We start from the raw sequence: 26,430 nt of genomic DNA on the forward strand, positions 1-26,430 counted from the left end.
CAAGCCTCAACACTATGTGTTAATGCTTGCCTGTGCTTCCTGCCAGCTAAGCCATTCATTTTAAAAACTAATAACCTTGATTTAATGCTGTCTAGTTGTTACTAATAAATTAAATTTATATTATAATAAACTAAATCCAATTATTTAACAATATACCAGACATTTTAAATCCCAATTAAATAAATGAAATTAAACTAACCCCAATATTATGTGTACCCAAAAAGTTTAAAGTAATATACAGTCCACTACTCACCACAATTAATAACAAATTCACCACAGATAAGAAGGTTGGGCATTCTGCAACACCAGATGCTGAGAGCTTTAATCTTTGTTAATATTACATTCAGAGATAAACTGTCTGCAGGAGCAGACAGTTTATCTGTCATAAGATAATCTGCAGCAGGGAGAAGGAGCCTGTTCAGGTATCATAAACCAGGTCCAATTAGCCAGAACCTGAAAAAACACCAACTAAGACACTCCCCAGGAGATGAGAAACTCAAAGTAAGCCAACTGAGAAAGACCCTAATACTTGGCTGGTACACAAGCCAGCCGATTGGGAGCCCAAACCAGCCAGAGAAGACGGAATGCAGACCCCCCCCCCCCATACAGGTGAAGATGTTAAATGACTATCAAGTCAACCTAGTAAAAACCTTGGGTCCTACATGGAATCCAGCCAATCCTCTGAACACTGGATGTACTGAATATGACATAAGACATTCTAAGGGTTGAGGGGAATAAGCTAAGACCTACTCAAAAGTACCTGGAACATGGTGGACAGAGAATGTACCTGTTGATACCCAAGAAGTCAAGAATAAAGAGAGGCTCTGATGTGTATCACTTGGGAACAGGACACAGCCAGAACTACTGCCACAAGGATGTCATCACTACAACCACCACTTTGCCCACGCATCTCCGAAGTTCAGAAAATACATTAAGGCACCAATTGCCTAAATAATGAAACACGCAAGACGCACACCCCCTTTATCCTGGTGAAACGGTATAGGACATCACTTGGTCATACCACATCAAGTTAACCGAGATCAATGTAACACCACACAAGGCCCAAATCAGCCTACACACTTCCTGGCAATATTCAGAGTAATTGTGGAAGAATCAACTCTTGTAGCTACTAATAGCTGGAAGAGACAAGTTACCATAAACCTGTGAATGAGCAAAGGTACCCATTTGTGTGCGAATTCCTGATTTCACTTGCCTACAACCCAGCTAGGAAACTGCCGCATACAATCTTGACCACACAATTGATAAATTCCACACAGGAATTGATAAAATCGATAGGGAAGATTTCACGAGACCTGGAACTTAAAGAACAAAGAGGTCATAGATTTAAACTAGCTAAACACAGATGCCGAAGAAATAAGAAAATTCACTTTCGCAAACAGAGTGGTAGACGGTTGGAACAAGTTAGGTGAGAAGGTGGTGGAGGCCAAGACCGTCAGTAGTTTCAAAGCGTTATATGACAAAGAGTGCTGGGAAGACGGGACACCACGAGCGTAGCTCTCATCCTGTAACTACACTTAGGTAATTACACAAGCCTCTCTTGTGGAAGTCAATCGCCACCTGTAGTCTTACATTGCACCTCACTGCTCCTCCCAGCAACTTGTGTGCTCTAGAAGCCACATGCAGGTTATACTGGGTGCACAACGAAATCCCAAGAACATGATTTTTATGAGAAAATATTTTATGATGACCAACCACACACCAGAAGAGGAAGAAACAATGACGTTTCGGTCCATCCTGGACCATTATCAAGTCTCATGTCACATATGACTTGATAGTGGTCCAGGACGGACCAAAACGACGTCGTTTCTTCATCTTCTGGCGTGTGGTTTGGTCATCATGTCTTCAGCCGTTATGTGACTCATCATCTGCAAAATATTTTATTATGCAGGATATCTGAGGTGTGTATCTTCATAACAGCAGCTACCAACATGGTAATTTGAACAATGTACCTTCACTTGTATTTATTTGATCTCGTGCCAGAGACACGAGTGTCATCCAGTTATAGTTCACCATCAGTTGTACTAGTGGCCACAACCTTCCATACAGATGAACCTGCCTTTTTGGCATGGCTTTTCCTCAATATTCATTACACTCGACTCATCCAAATCTGAGGACTAGGGATTCTGGTCTGTGTGTCTGGTAGAGCAATGAGTCTGGGACACCAGGTAATATGGTACTGGTCCTGGAGTGACAATTTATATAGTTGGAAGCCATGGAAGAAACCACTCCAGAAAACTAGATCAGTGAAATTTTACATCACACATTTTATGCTGAAAAAAATATTTTCTCCTAATTTTCTTATACATGTATAATCTGGATTTTTTTTTTTTAAATTATCGTAATTCCGTTCGTAAGTACATTTCACATTTTAATATGTCACTGCAGTACAGCATATTTGAAGTTATTGTACTGACATTTATCGAGTTTCGTCTTATATGACGGTGAAGGTTTTATGGTTGTAGTGGCTGAAAAAAATGGGCTGCCTACTGAGGACCAGTGACCTTTCTCTAAATAAAAATTAAACAAAATTATCAAATATTTTGGCTGTTCTAGAAACGTTAAAATTTCATTAGTGTCTATGAACATTCACGCTAACATAAATTTACCTTTCAATTCTGCGATGTCAGCTTCCTTTTCTATTAATTTTGTTTCTAGTGTAGTTTTGACTACTTGAAGCTCCTGGAGCAACTTTTGATGATCTGATAATTCTTTATCCATAATTTCTGTCTCTGAGCACTTATCTTTATACTCAACAAGCATTCCATTAGTTTTTTCTAGCTCTATGTTCAGAGCGTCATGTTCACCGATTAATTTATCCAGTTCAGTTTTCATGGAAACTTTCTGAGCCTCAAGTTCACTAATTTGCATCACACTTTTACTATTGAATTTTTTCTCAGCATCACACACTGTTCTAAGTATCTCTAGTTCCAGATTTTGTTCATCAGATTTTAGCTTTATTAATTCACATTCCTCTTCTAACAATTTCTTACATTTAAGTTCCATCTCAATTCTTTCATGTAGCTTTATTTCAGATTCTATTCTTCTGTCAAGAGTGCTCTTAATTTTGTCAAGCTCCTCATGCAACACTTCATTTTTACCCACCAATTCTTTAATTTCAGAGTTCTTTGAAAGGATTTCTTGTGAAAACTGAAGTTGTATTGATTCATTCTCAGATTGAAGTTTATTATTCAGCAAATTATTATTATCAATGGTTTCTTTGAGGCTGGAAATTGTAATTTCTTTATCTGCTGTCACTGCTTCAATTTCAGTTATTTTCTGTTTGAACTCTTTTTTCATCTGTGAAATTGAGTTTTCCAAAGAGTCTATATTTTTCTGCATCTGTGTTGTGTTAACTTCAATCAAAATCTTATGCTTTTCTTCCATCTTATTTAACTTGTCTTGCAAATGTTCTTTTTCCTTTTCTGTTTCTTCTTTTTCTCGCTGCATTTTCTCCAGAGTTTCAGATAACTCATGACATCTAGTTTTTATACTTGTGTACTGAGCATTCTCTACTTCTGCATCCCTCAATGCAGCTTCTAAAGTAACCATCTTATCTTTCAGTTCAATTGTGTTCTTCTCAAGTTCTTGTACACAACTATTCTCAGCCAACGTTAGCTCCTGAACTTGCATTTCCAGAAATCTAATTTTTTCGTCACTCTCTAGTAACTGACTCAGGAGAGTATTTCTCTCATTCATGGCACTTTCACTGTTAGCTTTCAAGGACGATAAGTTCAGCTGCTCAGCGGCTCGCTCCTCCTGCACACTAATCAACTTGTTGTTCAGCTAGAAAAAAAGAAAACATGGCATTTTAGAAATAAATGCAGAAAATAAAGTTTTCATTCATAACCTAAAACGTAATTGATTTGAAAACGGGAAATCATTTGAAATGGCATTTATACTTCACAGTATTTATATCTTAAATCACATAATTATGCACATGCTAGTTTCCTAAAAGCTGCTACCACAATAATAATGAAAAAATTATCAAATTAATACTTATTTCTGAATTACTTAATTTTCATCAACAAATTACATGCTACATTTTTACTTGTAATGCACTTAACTGGGAGCAATAATCACCTCATTGATATTATCCTTTAAGTGATTATGCTCTCTCTCCAGCACACCATAATCTTTCTCCAGCTGAGCATTGACTTGTTGCAAGTGGGAGAACAATGATTTAGATTCTGCGAGCCCATTACCAAGACGGTCTCTTTCCTCACTTAATGCCTCTTTCTCCAGCTGCAACTCCATCACTTTCAATTCAGCTGCTCTCAGGTCTTTGGGCAAGTCAACTGAATTGGAGGAAGTTTGGGCTCTGTTTGATTTAAGTTCAGCAATCTCCAACAGCAACCTGCTTTTATCCCTGTCAGAAGAAACACATTTTCATTATAAATTCCTAAATTGAAAACATTTATAACATACATATATAGTGTAATTATATCTATGAGAAGTTCAAGTACAGCACTTGGTAAAACAATTAGCACTTCAGTGTTGTGATGCATTTTACCATCACCTGCACTCTGATGCTGAACGTTCCAATGATGCTAAACACCTCATTCATCTTGACATTACTGAAAATTACTCTTTCATTCATTTTTTTATGGAGTACAGAACGGTATAGTTCATCAGGGGATCAACCAAAGCACTGGGACCATCTAGAGATCACATCATCCAACCACTTATCACTCAAAACGATAATTTACTTAGATTGTGAATATATTAGCAATTCATTGCAAATTAACTGCCATAAAAGTATGAAAGTTATATTTGATTTATTTTAACCGAGATACTGACCGGTAACGTGCGCACATTTCCATATTTTATTTTTATTTATGTTAACAGATGAGGAATGCTGAAAAATATAAGACGAATGTTGAAATGTTTATAAAACTTTTTATGTTCAGCACTGTCATGCATAGTCTATTATAAAGACCCATTTTGTATTGCATCTATACATACTCTATCAAATTCATTTGCAAGCAGACACCAAATTTATAGTTATAACTCAAAACTAACCAAGAAACAAAAATAGATTATCAACATTTTTGGCATCACTGAGCAGGACCAAAAATTTCAGTCCTGCTCGGCAGGACCGAACATTTACGGTCAGGAACGTGCCGACAGGCCAGAACGCTAGTGTTAAGGAAAGCAAATCTTAAGCAATCTCCTTTTCACCAGTAATCATTTAAGTAGAAAAGAAATGAGGAAATATATAAATAGCATTTTTCTTATCATTTGTCTTTTCATATTATAAAAATATAATATAAAATATACCTGAGATATTCCTCTTCAAGTTGCTGTTTTTTCACCTCCAACTTCTCCAACTGCTTACAGCATTCTTTATGTTCCTTCACCATCATGCTAGATAACTTCTGAAAGTCATGCAAATAAATATTAAATGTTATGAAATACATTGTAGCATGAATCCTTTAAATATGACACACTGCCTCTACAAATGAGTGTGTACTGCATTACCATCTTACTTTATGAATGCTAAACTAAACTGTTTTAACCCAAGGATTAATATTGTACATATATTAATGGCTGGAACAAGTTAAGTGAGAAAGCAGTGGGATACCAAAACTGTCAGGAGTTTCAATTAATTTCTCTCTAATCACACATGACTTGATAATGGTCCAGGACAGACCAAAACATACGTCGTTTCTTCTTCTTCTGGTGGTGTGATTTAGTCATCAGGCAGGCTTTTGTTCCCTGTGCTTGGTAGGTCATGGTAAGGTCATGAGATGGTTATGGCCCCAGGTTTACTAGTGCATGCCTCTGGGGAGGGGGAGGGGGGGCCACCTCTGGGGAGGGGAGGGGGGGGGCCACCCTAGAACAACAAGGCATCTTAACCAAGCTATGCTACGAGTCCTTACCTGTGATGACAATTGTTCCCGCAACTCGTCAATATGCAGGTCCCTATCATCTACCTGTGCAGCCCGCTGACTCACTATTGCTCTAGCTGCTTCTAATTGATTTTCTAACTCATTCAAGCTCATCATCTGAAAAAACAATAAAACTTCTCAATAAATATTCTCTCCAAAACATCCTCACAAAATTAAAAATAAATACTGTAACTTACCCAAAGTCACGTAAATTTATTTTTGGTTATCTTACCCAGTAATTAATCTTCCACGTTGAAACTACAACTGCACACAAGTGTGTTGGTGCACAGCACTTTCCTGAGACAAATATCTCACGAGCACTCTTGCCGTAGTACAATGAGTGCTTTCTCTTTACTGTACTTAGTTACCAAAGTATACACAATGCAACAGGCAACATGTACACTGTTAAAAATATTGTCAACACTAAGACTTCCATGCAAGTTTGAGTGAGTGAGCGAGTCGAGTTGAGTTGAGTGTGTGTCACATGCCAACATGTAAGAATAAAGAAATAGCTGTTCATTTGTCTATGAGGATGGAATATTAATTACAGCTTTACAATAAGGTGTGAAGGATAAATGAAATTGTTTATGTAATAATCTAAGATGAGGTCTGATAAAGACCTTTTGTGCCCTCTGTAATGCTTTTTGCGCTACCGACTCACAGGAAGAGTATGGGGTGCACAATAAACTAGCCGCCTCCGGCAGCAACAAACAAGAGCTTCACAATTAAGTTCAATGGGTGTCCACAACAACACATCAGCTAGTCCCCGTTTATGGTACTGTGTGGCAGATCATCCAAGCACTTAATAAAATGAAGTGTATTAGAAGAAAAAAGTTTGACAGTCAGTAGCACAATGCCTGCCATTTATTAAATCTAATAAAATTAACTATCATAATAAACTATACTTTAATTATATATACTACTGATAATGTACTATACTTTAATTATATATACACCAAATATTCAAAACCATGAAAATCAATAATAAAACATTGTAATCAAACATTTAAAGAGGTAAAACACCACATGTAGGTTCACTAACTGTACCATTCAGATATTCTGAAACATCTAGATTCACTAAACTGGCATGGCATTCTTATATATTCACAAACTAATAATTAATGCACAGTAATACAGTATGACTCCCAGCCTTTACTAATATTTAATGAGCTTTGTGACAGTAAACAAAAAACTAGTAAATGAGCTTCAAACAAATTCTTCCACCGACAGTGAAAACTAACGACGATGGTTTTCTATGATACAGCGGCTATTTGGTCAGCACTTTGTCTAGGGTGGAGAACCTCCAAGATACCCTGGGATGGCAAACCACACCAATGCTCTCCTACAAATTATTTAAATAAATTTCACACTCACCTGATTGGTAGTTATCTTTTCGTTCATCTCCAGCTTCTTGGTCAAACTATCACACTCCTGATCCTTGGCAATATATGCTTCAGCAGCTTCATACAACATATCCTTTAATTCCTGTTTTTTGGAGCACAACAAATTAACAAGTTTAATACATTTCAAACAGGATACACAGTAAATTGTTTTCTCCTAGACATTAATGATTTAAAGGAGTTTTAATGTTCGGACATATAACAAAATAGTGACCATTTGTATCTTCCACTAACACAGTCCTGGCATAACTGGAATGTATTTGGTTTTTGTTCAGGCAATCAAACAAATACATTATTTTCCACTTGCTTCATGAAGGCAAATGAACATGGGGAAAAGAATGTTGTTTGACTCACCAGCCCCACACACGGTTTTCAGGACCAGTCAAAGCTCAACCCCCGCAAGCACAACTAGGTGAGTACACGTGGGAAGGTAGAAATGACGGAAGTACAAAGACACGCACAATGGAAAAACGTTTCAGTAAGTATTTTAGATGATGCCATAATACCACCCAACCATGGATGAACATTGTAACACTGCCAAGTGCAGCTCAATTAATGGTAATATTAGAGTGGTACAATATGGACAGTAGGTAAGGCATAGAGCTGTACCTCGCCACCATACTTCCCAGAAGTGAATTGTAACGAGAATGAGCCTCGGATGAAAGCTAAACAATACCTCCTAATGAGACCTAATATTCTACTAGCTTTCTTGATATCAGATCATCACACACTATCACTATGTAAAGTGGATTTTCAAGTCCAATCTTTTGAATGGTATAAACTTGCTTATGGTTGCAAAGTGCTTACAATAATCAAATTCTTTAACCGCAATCTGATTATACTCTAATTGGATATCCAAGAGATCCCCCTTCATCTAGTTAAGGTGGTCTAGGTTCGTCTGTCCCATTTGGGTAGTATTGTAGGGAAAGTGGGAGGGTAGGGGTATTTAAGCTATAGGATGTGTAGATGTGTATTTTGGGTAGGTAGAAAGCATGAGAACAAGATGTAGTTGTCTCTTTTCTGCCTAAACCTGTGGAGAAGTCCATGGCACCATGAGGCCTAGCAGCCGATCTATGAATTATATTCTAGCAGGAAGGAGACAGTGGTGCCTCTATCTCCTTCCTGCAACCACATCTTGTTCCCATGCTCTCTGCATTAATTGCTTTGAACCCAGAGGAAGTACTTGTCTTCCATTTCAACTTCTGGAAACAACGCTTCCCTTAGTTCAGCATATTTAAGCACACTATATAATGAATAGTCAAAACAAGCTGAATCATCTGCATACCATTCGTCATTATTGGAAACCACAGATAGCAGAATGGGGCAAAGACATTTGCTCCATTGCCAGGTGTTGAATTAAGTGATGCAGTTAAATTAGCACTTTGGCATCGTGATGACGTTCACTGCAGGCAATAAAACAATACACGTAGTTCGGGACATGACGTTAATGCCGGCATAAATTAATTTTTGCTTATTCTTATTAGCAAGTGTAAACATTGGGCTGTGTGCTCACGGCCAATGCCTGGCCTACCTTGTGGTGCACTGCGGGTGGCCCGCCGCGCCAGCAAGGTGTTAAAATGTGAAGTGAACCACATGGGTTTGAGGTGGAAGCCTGCAAGAGCATTATTAGTAATGCTATACCTCTCTTTCCATTGCCAGTTCCACTAGTGAATCACATAAGGGACACTTAATGAACCAAGGAGTCCATCATGTACTCAGAGGTTCAGCATGTCATTAATGCCAGGAACAGTCAGCCTGGCTGTATGTGGCTCCAACTAGTGACCCGAGGAACGTTGCGCCAGAACAACCTGTCGTATTCCACGATACCACATACTTGTGCCATGGGAGGAACATGTATTTATTGTGAGCAGTGCTTTGTGTGTGAGAAGTGAATGCACAAGTACTGTATTCTAATGTTATTTGATATGGGAAGCTCAGAATTATTGAAATTAATACAACAAAACTTATATATTAATTACAAACCTTTATTTCATTATCTTTAACTTCCAACAATGCCATCTTGTCATCTAAACGATGTTGAAGCTCTTGAATAACCAGGCTCTCCGTGCCAGAAGAGGCCTGACTCACACGTCTTGTCTCTTCCTGGAGAATCCACAAATTGTTATACAACTTTATACTATACACAATATTCATATACTAAAACCCTTCCATTTGAAAGACACCCCATTTATAACTGTCACATGATGGAACCATTTACAAGAGAACTATGCATTACACAATGAACTCTGAATGATTCTACACTATAAGCAGACAGGTGAAGAATTCACAACGTACTTAGACAAAGAAATGACATTATGTGGAGTGAGATATCAGCCTCAGTAGGCCTAAGTATAGTTCTAAATTTATAAATAAAAGCAGAAGCATGAGAGAACTTGTGTAAAAGACAACAGTCAACTGTAATGCAGTACTGTACTGAAAAGTGTAGCCACAAGTAACTTACATGCCTGTATGAACACAGGAGTGCATGCAGAATTACTCCTCATATCCAAAGTGAGGATATGCCAATTATTGCTTTCATTCTGGCTCACATTGTAAGTCGTGCATATTATTTTAAATTTATACCAATTAAATACTGAGGCAGTTTATTTGTTCTAAATATATCAGATTTACTCCTAACAAAGCTGGTCCATGACAGCTAGATTGTAGACAAAATCAGCATTCACTGGACAGTCACTATAGAATTTGCTAATTTACTGTAAAATACATAAATTATCTTGGTATTAATTTTCCTTCCCAGTCTGCATATCCTGTATGTTATTACAACAAATTTCAAAACAAAAAAATCTCACCAGTTCCTTGGTGACCTGGTCAAATTTTTGGGTCAGTTGTGCAAGTTGAAAAGTAAGCTTGGAATTTTCTCCTTGACATTTGGAATTTAGCTCTGTAGTCTTCTTCTGAACATTCTTTAGTGCTTCAACTTCATCCATCAGATGTTTCTTCTCAGATTCCAGCTCTGTGATATATTTGGACTGTTCCTGTTGAGCAAAAAAATCAAGGTGGAACTATATATGATAATTCTACATGAACTTTTATAGGTTTTGGAAAAATACCATAGCTAACAATTAAAATATATTCTGCTTATAGTCTACTGGTAGCCAAGATCCAGAGTAAATCATCCATCTATCAACATATGTTTTTGGAATGAACTCTGTGTAGAAACATGCTAATTGTGAAGTGACCAGTCATACAGGGTGTGGCAGTGACCAGTCATACAGGGTGTGGCAGTGACCAGTCATACAGGGTGTGGCAGTGACCAGTCATACGGGGTGTGGCAGTGACCAGTCATACGGGGTGTGGCAGTGACCAGTCATACGGGGTGTGGCAGTGACCAGTCATACGGGGTGTGGCAGTGACCAGTCATACGGGGTGTGGCAGTGACCAGTCATACGGGGTGTGGCAGTGACCAGTCATACGGGGTGTGGCAGTGACCAGTCATACGGGGCGTGGCAGTGACCAGTCATACGGGGTGTGGCAGTGACCAGTCATACGGGGTGTGGCAGTGACCAGTCATACGAGGCGTGGCAGTGACCAGTCATACAGGGCGTGGCAGTGACCAGTCATACAGGGCGTGGCAGTGACCAGTCATACAGGGTGTGGCAGTGACCAGTCATACAGGGCGTGGCAGTGACCAGTCATACAGGGCGTGGCAGTGACCAGTCATACGGGGCGTGGCAGTGACCAGTCATACGGGGCGTGGCAGTGACCAGTCATACGGGGTGTGGCAGTGACCAGTCATACGGGGCATGGCAGTGACCAGTCATACAGGGTGTGGCAGTGACCAGTCATACAGGGTGTGGCAGTGACCAGTCATACATGGTGTGGCAGTGACCAGTCATACATGGTGTGGCAGTGACCAGTCATACAGGGTGTGGCAGTGACCAGTCATACAGGGCGTGGCAGTGACCAGTCATACAGGGCGTGGCAGTGACCAGTCATACAGGGTGTGGCAGTGACCTGACCTGAGGTAAGGTTGTATTAAGTGAGGTCAGCTCTCCTCTACCACCCAGTAAAGCCATTACCGTCATCCCCTGCTCAATTCAGTTTACATACAATGACGTAAATAGGATTTAATGACATAAATTAAAAGGTCATTATTTTATAAATATAAAATGTGCAAAATCAGGGGACTTTTTATGGCTTTTATTAAGATCATGAAGGTAACATGGCAGAAATAACCAAGTGCCACACAGAGCCCTTATCAAACAGACTTGCTTCACCTAGAACAATGAAAAGATAAAGAAAAAGAATATCAACAAAATAAATCCCAAAAGAACTATTAACAAATAATATGGCAGACGAAGGAAGACCCGATGTTGGAACAAAACAATTTAAAAAGCAGCAGTCAACTCATTTTAGCCCGAGTCGGCAGGGGCTGTTCAGATGTCAAAAAAATTTCAAAGAAAACACAAACAGCTTAGAAAATCTCAACACAAATCCCTACAAGGAGCTTGGGTACATTGTTGTTATCTTTCTCGCCGAGATGAAACTGAACACGCACGGTCCTGAATCTGTCTCGGTAACTATTCAACTGCTGCCATATCTTAAGTATCAATGTATTGTACTGATCTGCATCCTACCACACTTATCTTGTGCATTTTGGACAACTTTTTTTTTCAAGGAGCACATTACTATATTATATGTACAATCTTAGAGAGAAATAGGTTTTGATTTGAATAAAGATTTGATTTAGTTTACATTTATATTTTATTTTATTTTATTTTAAAAATTAAATTGGATTTAAGACACATTCGTCATAAGCATAGAGGGTTTATGGTATTAAACAAAGTATTAAAATGGCATTAAAAAGCATTGTAAAGGACCTTGGATAATCATGTCAGACGACCTTACCTTTACAGTTACAGAACACTATAAAGTAGCTGTCACGACTGCAAGAAAAATGACAAGTTGGATAACAAGGACCTTCCAAACAAGGGATGCCATACCAATGATAATACTTTTTAAGACACCAATGCTCTCTGGAGTGGAATATTATTGCACTTCAACAGCCCCATTCAGAGCCGGAGAAATTGCTGACCAGAAGAGCGTGCAAAGATCCTTTACCACTGGAATCCACTCAATAAGTCACCTTAATTATCGGGACTGTTCGGACGTAGGTTGCAATTTTTACCACTTGGTTGATTCATATTGTTTTGCCTTCCCCGGTCCATGGCAGACATGACATACTCTAAGTGTAGAGTGCTCATAATGGTCATTGCTCCCTGCACCTCTCTGAGTGGACCATGTTCTGGCTCTGGTCTCCGGTACGCATACTGAACTCCCATGACTGATGAATCCAAACCAATATGGCACATGTCAGTTTTGATCGCTTCTGGGAGCCTCCAAGGCTCACCCAGAAAATGGCATTTCATTACAGTCAACGCTTGGCTTTTTAAACCGACAACTTCAAAAACAAGCTAAAGAAGGAAAGAAACAAAAAAAATATTAGAAAGTTTCCTTTTGCAAACAGTGGTAGACAGTTGGAACAAGCTAAGCAAGGTGATGGACGCCAAAACCATCAGTAGTACCAAAGCACACGACGAGACACCACGAGCGTAACTCATCCCGTAACTACATTTAGATATTTACTAAACGGAAAGAAATCATACGCAATGGAGTCATTTATATACAGTATTTAATATTTTTTTTATTCCAGTGAAATGGTCTCTACATCAACTTACCTGAACTTTGTGCTGTTCCTGAAAATAGGTGAGTGAAGAGACATATTCCTCATCAGGATCATCATCTGGTCTAAACCGTTTGTGGATGTTGATCTTTTTGGCCGACTTCAGAAGCGCAGTAAGTCTCCATTCTGTCAACTCTTCAGATCTTGCCTGTTGATCTTTCAGACGTTGGCTAATGAAAAATGACTACTTAATTATACAAGTCCATCATATTTAACTGTAAAGAAGTCTTACAAAACTATTCACACTAATTTTATCTTTTTGTGTTATCCAGTCTCCAGGATCATATAATAATCCACAAAAGTCCAATTATCTGACAACGTTGAACACAGAGTGTAAGATACCCAAGAAAGCTAGGTACCTGGATAAGTTATCTGGAAACCAGATGGTTTGCATTTTCCAGATTAGTAGAACCTCGCAGTACTGTAGTTGAGATATCATCATACCTCTTTTCTCGTAAAAATACAAAATTAATTTTTTTCCGAAATGAATGATAACTTAAAAAAAAAAGCACTGAATGTAATGAAATGCCCCTCTGCTAAAGCATATGTGGCTTCCTGAAGCTATCTTGCTGAAATGGCTTCCAACTACCGAGTCGCATTAGTCATACGAGTTCTATTTGGCTTACCTGGATAGAGCCAGAACCTGGCCCGCCTCATAGAGGGGCAGTGCTCCAGAGGAGGAGGACCAAAGTGATGTCCCCATGGTTCAGGAAATGAAGCACCAGGGAGCAGTCAAAATGGAGCCGAAGGATGAAGCCCATAGAAAGGTGAAACCTCAGAAGGGCCTGCCTCATTGCCCCAAACTCTCGCCCAGTGCTGTGCACTCGACAAAGCGGGCTTGACCATCTACCTTAGGAGGCCTGGTGAGTGCTGGTCACAAAGCCCCAACCCAGAACTAAAACAACTGTGAGTGGGGGAGGATGCCACCACAGAACCAAACCCAAAAAAAACTCAAAGAGGAAGCTGGCTAGCTAAAGCTGATGAAGGACATGCAGGTAGCAATCAGATGGTTCCAAAAGTGGGGAAAAAAAAAAAGGTCAGAACCAGCATGAAGACCCCATGAATAGAGCCTTCATTCCAAGATGGATAATGTCAGCAACAACCAAAGGAAGCTCAAGAGTGAGAATCAAACTTTGCTGGAGGCTTACCCAGACCAACAGTAGACTGGGCCACGACCCAGCCGGACTCTTCTGCAAAAAGAGCCTGATGGAGGGCTAAAACGCCAATGCAGTGGGGCCAAAAGAACTTCGGAGATGGCCTCCTCAGGAAAGAGAGAGAGGTGGACAAAAGGGTTAAGGACCAGGCCTGAATCTAAAAACTTGGCAACACAGCCTGCCAACCTGAAAGAGGGAAGGAGGAGCAAATCTGGCAGAGGTGCCCAAGCCAGAACTGCAAGTAACAAAGCAGCCATCAAGAACAGATACCAGAATGTTCAAACAATCACAGCTGATCCAATAACAGCTCTACAACTGCCCAAACATGGAAAATGGCTGCCAAGAGGGTATAAGTTCATGTGGTCCGCTGCAGAAAGTGATCCTGAGAGAGCATAGGAAGCTGCACAAGCTGCTATTTGCCAATGTTCTTGGCAAGCACTTGAGCAACAAGCAGTTCTCAAGCATTGCAAAAGGAAGCACGCCCAAGAACACCTAAAAAACAGAACTCGATTCCCACCACTCAAGTATCTGGGCTCTACAGAAGCCATACTAAGCCCCTAAAAATAAAGAAGGCTGTCAGACAGCCAGGATGAATCGGAAATCTTATACTAAAGCCAAAAAGCAGCAGCAAACTCAGACAAGGCTAGGTCCACCAAGGAAGCAACGTCTGAATTCTGCATGAAGAGCCGATAAATGTCTGTCCACAATAAAGAAAGTGCAAGATAATTGAGTTGTCAAATGATGGACTGAAGAGTCACACCACTAATTCACACGGAAGTTACCAGAGCTTAAAGGATCTTAAAGCAGAACACCCAGTAACTAGGAACATTCCCCAAAACAAACAATGAATGCAATCTCAAGACTAAACTGTGCTATGAAGGGTTTTCACAGCATTCCACATGAATGACAGTACAGCAGAAGTGCTGTAGATAAACAAATATTAAAAATCAGGAAGGATAAACTAGCAAATGCCCTACACAAGATAAAGTTCGAAGGATGGCTGGCCCTTACCCAAGTAAAGAAGTGGGATTTGTTATGATGAGGCAATTCGGGTCCAGGCAACACTTATACATCAGCTGACTACAGGGCTGACTACTAGTTCAAGCGTAAGACTGGTGTTCTCGGGGCGCCACCATTTGCACTAGGTGGTTCGAGCTAATTTAAAGTAATCAATTGTTTTCAAAAAGTTGTTTGTGGATTCATTTAGCTGTTTTGGTGTTTTATTTTCTGTTAAGCTTGTAGGCGTTTGTATCGATTCACTTACTTGATGAATGCTCTCTTAAGTCTAGATGATCGTAATAATCATCAGCTCTCGGCGCCTTTGAGTGCGCACCAGGTCCTGGCTCTCAGTCTCCATTAGAAGAAACAGGACTCTAATGACCGAGTCAGTAGTGGGAAGCCATCTCTGAGATAGTTTGAGGGAGCCACCAAGAAATCCTATAATAGCCCAAATACAGCCTAATTTAAGCAATGATCCTAAACTCTGAAATGCAGATACAGAGAAACACAAAGATAGTTGTATGATAATTGCTTCTAAAGTGCTAATTTTCGAATTAATTTTACTCGCAATTTGGAGTGTATACACAGCATGAATGCCAGCGCTCTGTCATTATTATTATTATTATTATTACTACGATATTCCCACCATCATGTGGTGAGGAAGCATCAGCGCAGACAAAATAGGAGAGCAATACTGTGTAATCCCCTTATTTAATACTGTACAGTACTCAGTACCTGGAAAACCATACATCTTGAAAACTGAAAGATCATGCAACATAACTGAAGCTAAGCAACGCTGGCCGTGAGGCAGCTTCAGTCATCTCTCCACACCAAAACTACTTTACATGACATTTCCCAGATTTACTTATTTGATTCTCAAGTTAATAAGAATTTTTTTATTAAATCTTTTACTTTATTCAAGGTGACACAGCATGGATAGTTACATTTAACAAGATTATGAAAACACTACCCAGCAGAGGATGTTGTGATCATCTGTACATCACAAACAAACCATTTCCTTGATTATTAACCCTTAGACAGAAATTATTGCCATATTGGTTCATGGGGTAATGTAGTTCTAATACAAGATAGTTATGTAGGTGGCGCATTGGTGACTTATGCTGTTGTTTCAAGCTATAATGTTGTCAAAATGGTGCCGATTAAGCCCCTGTGTTATCACCCCGAGCTCAACACCCATATATGCTAAGTTTAAATGGCTTAGACTACTCTATATGATTATAATGAGGTATACCAGGTAAACTAATCATCAATTTAAACATTATCAAGCATTATGTGGTTTAAGAAGTTATTCAACACACACACACACACACACTTGTAAATAACAAGACAAATGACAAAGATTGCTGGAGTGTTCGAGGAGAACACAGGAATTGCTTTCCCCCATACTTCAGTGTCCGCAAAGTCAGCATTGTGTGCCGAGACACACCAGAGCACACGGCAACCATGCAACCTTCAGTACACCTCCATCCAGTATAAAAGCAAATATTCACTTTTTGTTTTAACATACAAATTGATCATTCTATAATCAAATATTTGGGGAAGGGGACGAGTGATTTTGCACATAGGCAGATATGACCATTTTTCCAAAGCCGACGTCCAAGGGTTCATGAATTTGGGGTAATTTATTTCTCCAAGTATTAGCAAAGCTATGTATTTATTATGTGTATACCTTTATGTCCGGTAAAATAGTGTGAAGAGGTTGACATATAGCTGAGTGAGGGAGCCAGAACTGGCATAGCTCACCAGCAGATAATGTAACAGAATTCCTAGTTTCCAACACTACCTTTGTTATGTGATGCACATTTACATTAGTAAATTACACAGTTTAGGCATGCTTAAATCATTTAGTTATACCTTGACAAAGGCAGTGTGCGCGCGCAAGTGAAACTGAGGACAGAAGGGGGTAAGCCAAGAATACGGATAGATAGGCAATAAGGGCACGACAAGTGGTGGGGAAATAGATGCTTAATACTTTTAGTTAGACCAATATGGGAAGCATGCATCTATTAGGGGCAGAAGGTGGCAAGCTACTACTCTAGGGGAATTGGTCTAAAATAATCTTATGATTATTTTACCATAATTTCCTATATTGCACTTTTATTTCTAATTTTGTTTAAATGTATATTTTTATAATATTTAAAATATTTAAATCTGACTAATGCCTCCTCATCCTATGAAAATAAGAAACTGGTAGTAATATTAATAATATAATAATAATAATCACAAAGAAATCACATTAATGTGATATATATCAATGAGAAAATCCACAACTTTGGCATTGCCAGTCACGATATGTGTAGTTGGAATCTGGTTGCATGACTTTCACAAGTCAATGGTGGTCTAGTGGTAGAGTACACGACTGGCAATGCCGGAGTTGTATCTTTGCGCCCGCCCACAGTCCCCGTGGATTTTCTCAATAATATTATTATTAATTAAGATTACTAAGCTCTAACCTCCAAGAACTTTCAATCTCAACTAATTGCTGGGAGAACTCGGCACACAATTCTTCCCTCAGATGGTCCTCCAATTCAACCTTCTCTTTATAAATTTTCACCAATTCATTTTTGAGACTGGCAATAAGTTGAAGAAGTGCCTGAAAAGAAACAACTTTAATATAATAAAACACCATCTTCTATATTAAGGTTAGAATAATGGAATTTGTTTTCCCCAATACATAAACTGTACACATTTGTTGCCTTAAGATACAGTACTCGAAGGAATGATGCACGATAAAATATTACATTAAGGTGGTTTAATGGGATGAGGTAGGGAGAGGGGCGGAAGGTGTAGTAGGGAGAAATAGGGAGGTAGGGAGAGGGGTGAGGTTTGGTGGGGGTGAAGTTAGATGGGGGGGTAGGTTTGGTGGGCGAGGTAGGGAGAGTATACATACAAAGAAGTGTTACATCATTTGCATTATAAAAAACATAAAAGAATTACCATAAAAAACTGTAATACATTTAGTGACCCCAGAAGATTGTAGTTCCCAATAAGTGTGCAAGTAAGGTGCCTCTGTACCTTTCAAAATTTTGGATCATATGACGAAACACCTTTGTTAACACTTTGGCGTACCCCACGCGCCACCCCTTAACTGTGCGATATGGGACCCAGGGTGTCACGGGAGCGCGCGTAAATTCTGAAAAGTGTATACTCTCTTCAACTTTGTCACCTTAATTCTCGTCCTACGAGATTAAATTTGGTATCATTGTGTTCGCAATAGAATTCTCTACAGCACTAAATGCATATAAACTCCAAAAGCCCGGCTAATTACCCGCAGCAAACAGAGAAAGTGCGAACGAGTTACCCAGGAGAGCGCAAACGCGATAAAATGTTTTCACTATTTTCACTCTGGTCACCTCAATTTTTGTCCTAGGTCTTTCATTTTGGCCTCAATGGGTTCGCAATAGAATTCTCTAGAGGAACATTAGCATATAAAATAAAAAACCTGGTCACGCTCCAACCGCCGAGTTGAAGACGGGCCACGCGTTAGCCGCGAGTGAGCGCTCAGACGCCTTCCAGCTACACTCCCAATTCCCGCCCTTTTCAAGCCTTTCTTTCGCAATTTCCTTCCTGGAAAGGCCTTGTTCATGATCACTATCCATCGTGGAGTAAGCGTAGATAGTTTTTAAAGCCGCAGTAAGAAATATAGCCACGGAAAATAGCCGAAATGTTCACACGTTTGAGATGCGAGGGGAGGCGTCATTGGTCACAACAGTGGAGCGAAAACAATAAGCCCACGGCGTGTGCCAAGCCACCTGAGGGCCACGAGGCTCAACAAAGAAAATGGGAAGACATCGGCACGCATTTTAAAACCAGTCCCCAAAAAATCGGATAAAAACCTGATTTTTGGCGATTATTTAACGTGGATGACGCAATGCTGCGTCATCCCCGGAATTACTGACAGTAAACGGATGACGCAATGCTGCGTCATGCCCGGGCGAAAGTGTTAATTGAACTCGGTGGAATATAGCAGCTAAATTGTTTGATAAAATAAAAGTATCTAGACTGAAGCACCAGCCTAAAATAGTGAAAACCCTTTCCAATACCACAATAGAAAACTATCTCCACTTTTATAACAAAAATGTGAACAAATAAGCAATGAGATCACAATAATGTTATATATATGATAAAACCTTTTGATCAAACCAGTATCCAGCTCCAAAGATTATTTCATGGATATACTGTATCACGTTATTGTGATTTCACCGTGTATTTCAGGAGAGTGTTTGGTGGAGAACTCCATTACCTACACCAGAGCATATGCGGGTTATATATAAAATTTGGATTGGCTACAGCTCGGTGCCTCCAGATTGCAAATGGATCTTGGCGGCTCTAGTTATGTAACCTTTAGCATATCGTGGTCCACGGGATAAGGCGCGTATCTGGGGTCACTCGGTGCACAGGTTTGATCCCTATCCAGCTCCAAAGGCAGCCAGAGGCTTAGGGCCCACACAGGAATATACTCCACCAAAAACGTCAACAGTTTCTTATTGTGAACTAAGAAAAACAAGCTAACCTCGTATCTTTCATCTTGATCATCTTCCTCCACAACATCAGTCTCGTGTTCCTCAGGAATGTCATCACTGAAACAATATTAATTGCAAGGAAATATAATGAGTGATATTATAAATATTGTTTATTTACAGTATCATACATGAATGCTTGTAATCTTATTGGATTTTTTTTATATCAGTGTTTCAAACCCTCAGGTTATTGTTTAGTTGATAAAATCTTCTGAAAGTCATCCTACACATTAGTAACTAATATATAGTCCATTTTGTGCACATTTGTAGCAACCTTAGGGGGAACCTGAACACCAGTCACTAACTTGGTCAGGATAGGGCAGAGCAGACCTTATGTCTGCCCACAAGCACTTCACCTTTCAGCTCTGGATACTTGTACACAATAACATTTACCTCCCCCCTCTCCAAATTTAAAGCATATTTTATGGTCGATTTAAATTGTTAGCTCGATGTAATGTATTCTTTTGGTAACCGACTCAATACCATGTAAACTCATGTGTAACTGAGAACTGACCAAATAAAGAGTAGAAAATTGTGTGAAGTCTATTGAAGTGGTAAACTCAATTGAAAAAAAGTTTATCTTGCTAAATCTCACCACAAGATCAGGAGACTACTGTATGTATGTATGTATGTATGTATGTATGTATGTATGTATGTATGTATGTAGTGAACATTACAAGTAAGAGATCTGTCCTACCTTGCTCCAAATGTGACATCACCGGCACCTTTTACCCAGGGAACAGAAAGGCGTCCAGAGGAATTGAGAGACTGGCGAACAAATTTGGAGAATTGACTGATTCGTTTAGGAGGTTGAATAGAGCAGCGTGCCTCCTTCACTTGACTTATAGCTATCTGAAACCAGAATACACAATGTAAGAGACAAGCACACTTTTTACAAGAAATATTGGACTAAGACAAATTAAATATATAACGTATTGATATATTTGTAATGATTTGGTGAAGACATTTAGTCAACATCTAAAAGAAGGGGTAGGGATGGTTCACATGAATTTCAAATTTGTTGTATAAAGTAAAGTATTACAGGTTGGCTCATTGTGCCATACAATATTTACACATCTCGGCAGCTTTGTTGTCACTTTTAATGTTCAACATTAACAAACTAGGGAAGTAGACAATTTTAAACAGTATGATGTAAACTGTTCAAAACTTGACCACATAATGAAAAAGTTCATATCCAGTGGGAGGAGAACATATGGACATCAGTAAGACAAAGAATTACCAAGAACTACTTACAATGAAGTAAAATACTGTGGGCAAAATAATAAATAAATATTTAAGATATCATACAAACTAAAAAGTGTTGAATGCAACAAAATGTCAATTTCCAGTAGGCCATCAATATATTCCAACTACTAAAATACTGGTAATGTAGTACTAAGCTTTAAGATCATGCAAAGCACCTGAGACCCATGAGACCAAGAGCCAGGAACAGAATTTGACTCAAGAGGTTTTCCAATTCAAGCTTTTCCCATACCTTCCAAGTTGGAGCTTTTTATCTGGCCACATTGCTCTTCTGAAGCCTTTATAAACGGTACACCCATGACTTATATTTATTGGTTTCAGACGATTCTTTTTTCCCGAAATCACATCTCCAAAAGGATATACAACTGGTGTCTCTGCGAAGCTCCATCCATTTTGCTGTGGTGAGCTTGCTTTTTTCTTTAAAGCTTTTTTGTCATGGTCACAACCTGCACGTTGCATCACCAATCTCATGTTTCTGGAGAACCTGCTTGGTACCTGCTTGATGGGGTTCTGGGAGTAGTTGTTCTCCCCAAGCCTGGATGACTTGTGAAAGCTTAGTCCAACAGGCTGTAACATATCCACCACAGCCCGGTTGATCCAGCCCTTCTTTAAGAAAATTATCTAGTGTTCGCTTGAAGATGTCCACAGTTGTTCCGGCAATATATCTTATACTTGCTGGGAGAATGTTGAATAACTGTGGACCTCTGATGTTTATACAGTGTTCTCTGATTGTGCCTATGGCACCCCTGCTCTTCACTGGTTCTATTCTGCATTTTTTCCATATCGTTCACTCCAATAAGCTGTTATTTTACTGTGTAGATTTGGGACCTGGCCCTCCAGTATTTTCCACGTGTATATTATTTGATCTCTCTCTCCCATCTCCTTTCTGGGTGAGTACATTTGGAGAGCTTTGAGACGATCCCAATAATTTAGATGCTTTATCGTGTCTATGTATGCCGTATATGTTCTCTGTACTCCCTCTAGTGTGAATCACTGTATGAACCATCGCCACCCTTCCTAACATCACCGTATATCAAATAAGAGTCCTTGTCATACCTGCTTAGCAATTGCTGAGAATTTTAAGACTTGAAGAGTTTCATCAAAGAGAAGTGGTGTCTTTGAGATATTCACTATCATTGCAGCCTTACCACGACCCAAAAAGAACGTTTGGAACAATCTAGTGAGTCTGCTGTCACGATAAGGAACAGGAATTTCACGCTTCTTGCTCCCTCTGTGAATTTGATTCCGCCTGTTAAAAAAAAAATTATTATTATAGACTAATTATATGCAATAAAAATACAATCTATATTTGAATGCAATACATACATCATCAATAATTGTCATCTCTGAGGAAAGGAATGAAATTGGTTGTGACAAATAGTAAAACAATTTTTGCTACTCTGTAGAGTATGGTAACAAATTGTTCCTAAAAGCAAAGTCAATCTATAAAAATGACAACCATGAATTAAAAAATTACACACAGAAATCACAATGCATCAAATGAACAAATCTACAAGGGCCGTGATGAGGGCTCGAACCTACATCCGAGAGGATCCCAGGCGCTGCCTTAATCGACTGAGTTACATGGTAAAAGAATTTGTAACCGGGAAATCATCCTGACCTACCACGGATCCTGCAGTCTCTCCGAGACACAAACCAGGGTTTTACACAATTCCACCCTGCACCCGAGCTCTGTCAATAGGCTGTTCTACCTCTTTGCCCTTACTTCTGTGTGTAATGAAGTAAGGGCGAAGGGGTAGAACAGCTTATTGACAGAGCTCGGGTGCATGGGGGATTTGTGTAAAACCTTGGTTTGTGTCTCGGAGAGACTGCAGGATCCATGGTAGGTCAGGATGATTTCCCGGTTGCAATTCTTTTACCATGTCGTAGCTCAGTCGATTAAGGCAGCGTCTGGGATCCTCTCGGACATAAGTTCGAATCCTCGTCACGGCTATTGTGGATTTGTTCATTTAAAAAATTACATTACAGGCCAACACAGGATTGGTCAACAAATCATTACAAGGTATATCGGTAGCTTTCATAAGATCTCATTACGAATGTGAACATTAAGCGACTCCAAAGTTGAAGGCCATTTAATAGACTTCAGTAACTCAGGAATACTGTAGTGGTACATGATTGCACATTAAATGTGGTTAGTCACAGAACTACACTTGGTGTCTAGTTTCCTCTACAATCTTTGTCCTATAACTTTTTAAAAATCCCTAAATTTTTAGCACATACTAGCTAGAATTTATGGCCTCTTATTCTCAATGTGATGAGAATAAGATAACACTAATCCTCTTCATCAATTTTGTCGATTGCTGTTACAATTTTATGCATTGTGTGTGATCATACTGGCTCTTTACCTTGTCCTGTAATGCTGGAATATCTAATGCATCATCATAATGCATAACTTTTGAGATATGGATACCATACAACTACCACATTCTAATTTAGGTCTCACATATACAGTATTGCACTTTTTTTAAGAATATCTCCATCCATGAATTTATAACAAATTCAGAAATTTGCCAGAGTGCTGAAGGCAACTTACTATATCTTATTTATTTATTTAGTTATATATACAAGTTCTTACATTCTTGTACAGCCACTAGCAAGCAAAGTGTTTCCGGCAAGTCCTTAATCCCAATGTTCCCATGAATACAACCCACCAAATCGTTTAACAACTAAGTACCCATTTTACTGTTGTGTAAACAGAGGCTACAGTTAAGGATTGGCGCCCAGTAAATCCTCCCCGGCCAGGATACGGACCTAGGCCAAAGCGCTTGCAAAACGCCAGGCAAGTTTGACGTGATCTTCTTGTGATAGTTTATTATCCAATACCACACCAAGACCTCCTTCCTTGCGAGAGTTCTTTGGTGCCTTTGTGTATAATTTGAAGGAAAAATGTAGTGTGGTTTCACTCACTGCCTTTCATTAGACAATATTTATTCACACTTCTAGGCGCTAAACATTATAAATTGTCATCCACACTTCCGTGGATGCCAAGCTGGAATTTTCGACTTTCCCCAACTAAAAAATTTCCTGCTTAGCAGAAGTAGTTGCTTCTGTCATCTTTCCTTATTAAGACTACTCATAGCCCAGTCGATAGAGCTTCTACCTCACACACGTGGGGTCCACAGCTCGAGTCTCCTAGAGCCCAGGTGAATGAAACCGCTAAACATTCTTTGACCCCCAACAACAACCCACTGCATAGGGACAAAGACAAAAGAAAGCCCATATCAGCTGAGTGCTCTTCTAAGATAGGACCTTTATATGTATACTGTACAGTGCACTACAGTGCACACTACAAAATCCAGAAACCAAATTAATAAATATTTGACTACTGGAAGTATACTTCCTAGAGAAATTCTGGTTAACCTTGCATCATTAATACAGTAGTATTTTATGATTCAGACCTCAGTAACTCTCTAGTTAATTTGGCTAAAATTAAGACAAAGATTCAGCATCATTTTATAAGCACAGTATAAAAATCCAAATCACAAAGCCTCATTCTTTTGAATACGAGGTCATTTTACTATCAGAACCTATCCCAATTTTGCCCAAAGGTCATAAATATTAACATTTGTGGTTTTGTCATCCACATATGCCCATGACCTACCCCCTGCAAATAGCTAGGTCTGCTCTACTGTCTACTAAAATATCATTCAATTACCTTAAAGCTTCAATACATCGACTGAGCACCAGAAGTGAAGTGTTTATGTTACCAGCTTCTTTCAGGCGATCCTGATTACTTAGAGTTTTTCCAGCCCGCTCTGTGCCGGCAAGATCACAAACAGAGAGCCTGGAAACAATAAAATAATGCCTAAAATATTATGCTCCTTTTTTCCACATTCATACTTTTTTTTTTTTAACTAAGACTAGGGTTCAAGGGACACTTAATTGACATGCCTAATGCAACTGCAAGCAAGAGCTGTTATCCTACCACAGCACATCTGAAGCCTGCTCCTAGACTCATTTATTTCATGAGAATGTACTTTTGAAACTATCACATAGGGAACTACCATACAAGGAACCTGGTGAACTGCTTGTGCTCTTCAACTAACATTTCTATGTCTCCCTCATATATACAACCCCCCCCTCCTACACTCTCCCTCATATATACTATATACAACCCTCCCTCCTACACTCTCCCTCATATATACTATATACAACCTTCCCTCCTACACTCTCCCTCATATATACTATATACAACCCCCCCCTCCTACACTCCCTCATATATACTATATACAACCCTCCCTCCTACACTCTCCCTCATATATACTACTGTATATACAACCCTCCCTCCTACACTCTCCCTCATATATACTATATACAACCCTCCCTCCTACACTCTCCCTCATATATACTATATACAACCCTCCCTCCTACACTCCCTCATATATATATATATATATATATATATATATATATATATATATATATATATATATATATATATATATATATATATATATATATATATATATATATATATATATATATATATATATATATATATATATATATATATATATATATATATATATATATATATATATATATATATATATATATATATATATATATATATATATATATATATATATATATATATATATATATATATATATATATATATATATATATATATATATATATATATATATATATATATATATATATATATATATATATATATATATATATAACCTCCACCCCCTCATACACTCTCACCCTCTTATATACTGTATACAACCCCCCCCCCTCCTACACTCGTTCTGCTCTATAACTTCTGCACACTAACAAGAATGAATAACAGCAGTGATGAAACACTTACATTGAAACTCTTGCAACATGAGGACTGTCTGCATTGGCTAACTTTATCATTTTAATTGTAAAAATACAGTGTGACCGAGAAGAGTTATGATTGAGGCGAGTCGCAGCAAAATGAAGGTTCTGCCGGCCGACCTCTAACAGTCTCCACGCTTCCTCAGCACTTCGTACACGTACCTCCTGCAACCCTGGGATTAACAAACAATTAGATGAACTAGATCCCTAGCATAGGCTCGTATCTACTGAAAACATGTGGAACGATGGATTACACAAATTCAATTCAAGAAAACTATTATAAACTATTTATGCTTCAAACAATTTGAAGTCTTTTTGAGAAGTGTGATTGGAAAATTATAATAAAGTGGACCCCCCCCATTATTTTGACATGGCAATTCCTTATATATATATATATCACCTCCACTAAATGGAACACATCTGGTTGACGGGAGTTAACCTCTCTATATACACGAAGTCTCACATAGCAGTCTGGTAGTGAAGGACACATTTATACAAAAGCTAATTAGTTTCCTGCATACATATTGGTGCCTTCCTCTTAAAACACCATTACAGATAAACCAAACACCACACACAAAATTAAATAAAAATGATGTTTTTGTCTCTTCT

General features: G+C 38.8%; 1 protein-coding gene across 1 annotated transcript in view; it reads right to left on the minus strand.

Annotated features, from left to right (window-relative positions):
• LOC123763713 (kinesin-like protein KIF20B) overlaps positions 1–26,430 on the minus strand; it is an 86,867-nt gene that overhangs the window by 45,277 nt on the left and 15,160 nt on the right. Inside the window, exons 9-22 of the mRNA XM_045751009.2 lie at positions 25,811–25,994; positions 24,647–24,775; positions 22,027–22,219; positions 20,405–20,559; positions 19,701–19,767; positions 17,641–17,780; positions 13,009–13,183; positions 10,120–10,305; positions 9,293–9,412; positions 7,284–7,394; positions 5,901–6,026; positions 5,299–5,396; positions 4,102–4,387; positions 2,628–3,804 (exon numbers count right to left, since the gene is read on the minus strand). Of these exons, the coding sequence (XP_045606965.2) occupies positions 2,628–3,804; positions 4,102–4,387; positions 5,299–5,396; positions 5,901–6,026; positions 7,284–7,394; positions 9,293–9,412; positions 10,120–10,305; positions 13,009–13,183; positions 17,641–17,780; positions 19,701–19,767; positions 20,405–20,559; positions 22,027–22,219; positions 24,647–24,775; positions 25,811–25,994 (3,147 nt within the window). The remainder of the gene's footprint in view (positions 1–2,627; positions 3,805–4,101; positions 4,388–5,298; positions 5,397–5,900; positions 6,027–7,283; positions 7,395–9,292; positions 9,413–10,119; positions 10,306–13,008; positions 13,184–17,640; positions 17,781–19,700; positions 19,768–20,404; positions 20,560–22,026; positions 22,220–24,646; positions 24,776–25,810; positions 25,995–26,430) is intronic.

This window comes from Procambarus clarkii, chromosome 52 (genome assembly GCF_040958095.1).
Source record: "Procambarus clarkii isolate CNS0578487 chromosome 52, FALCON_Pclarkii_2.0, whole genome shotgun sequence".
Lineage (NCBI taxonomy): Eukaryota > Metazoa > Arthropoda > Malacostraca > Decapoda > Cambaridae > Procambarus > Procambarus clarkii.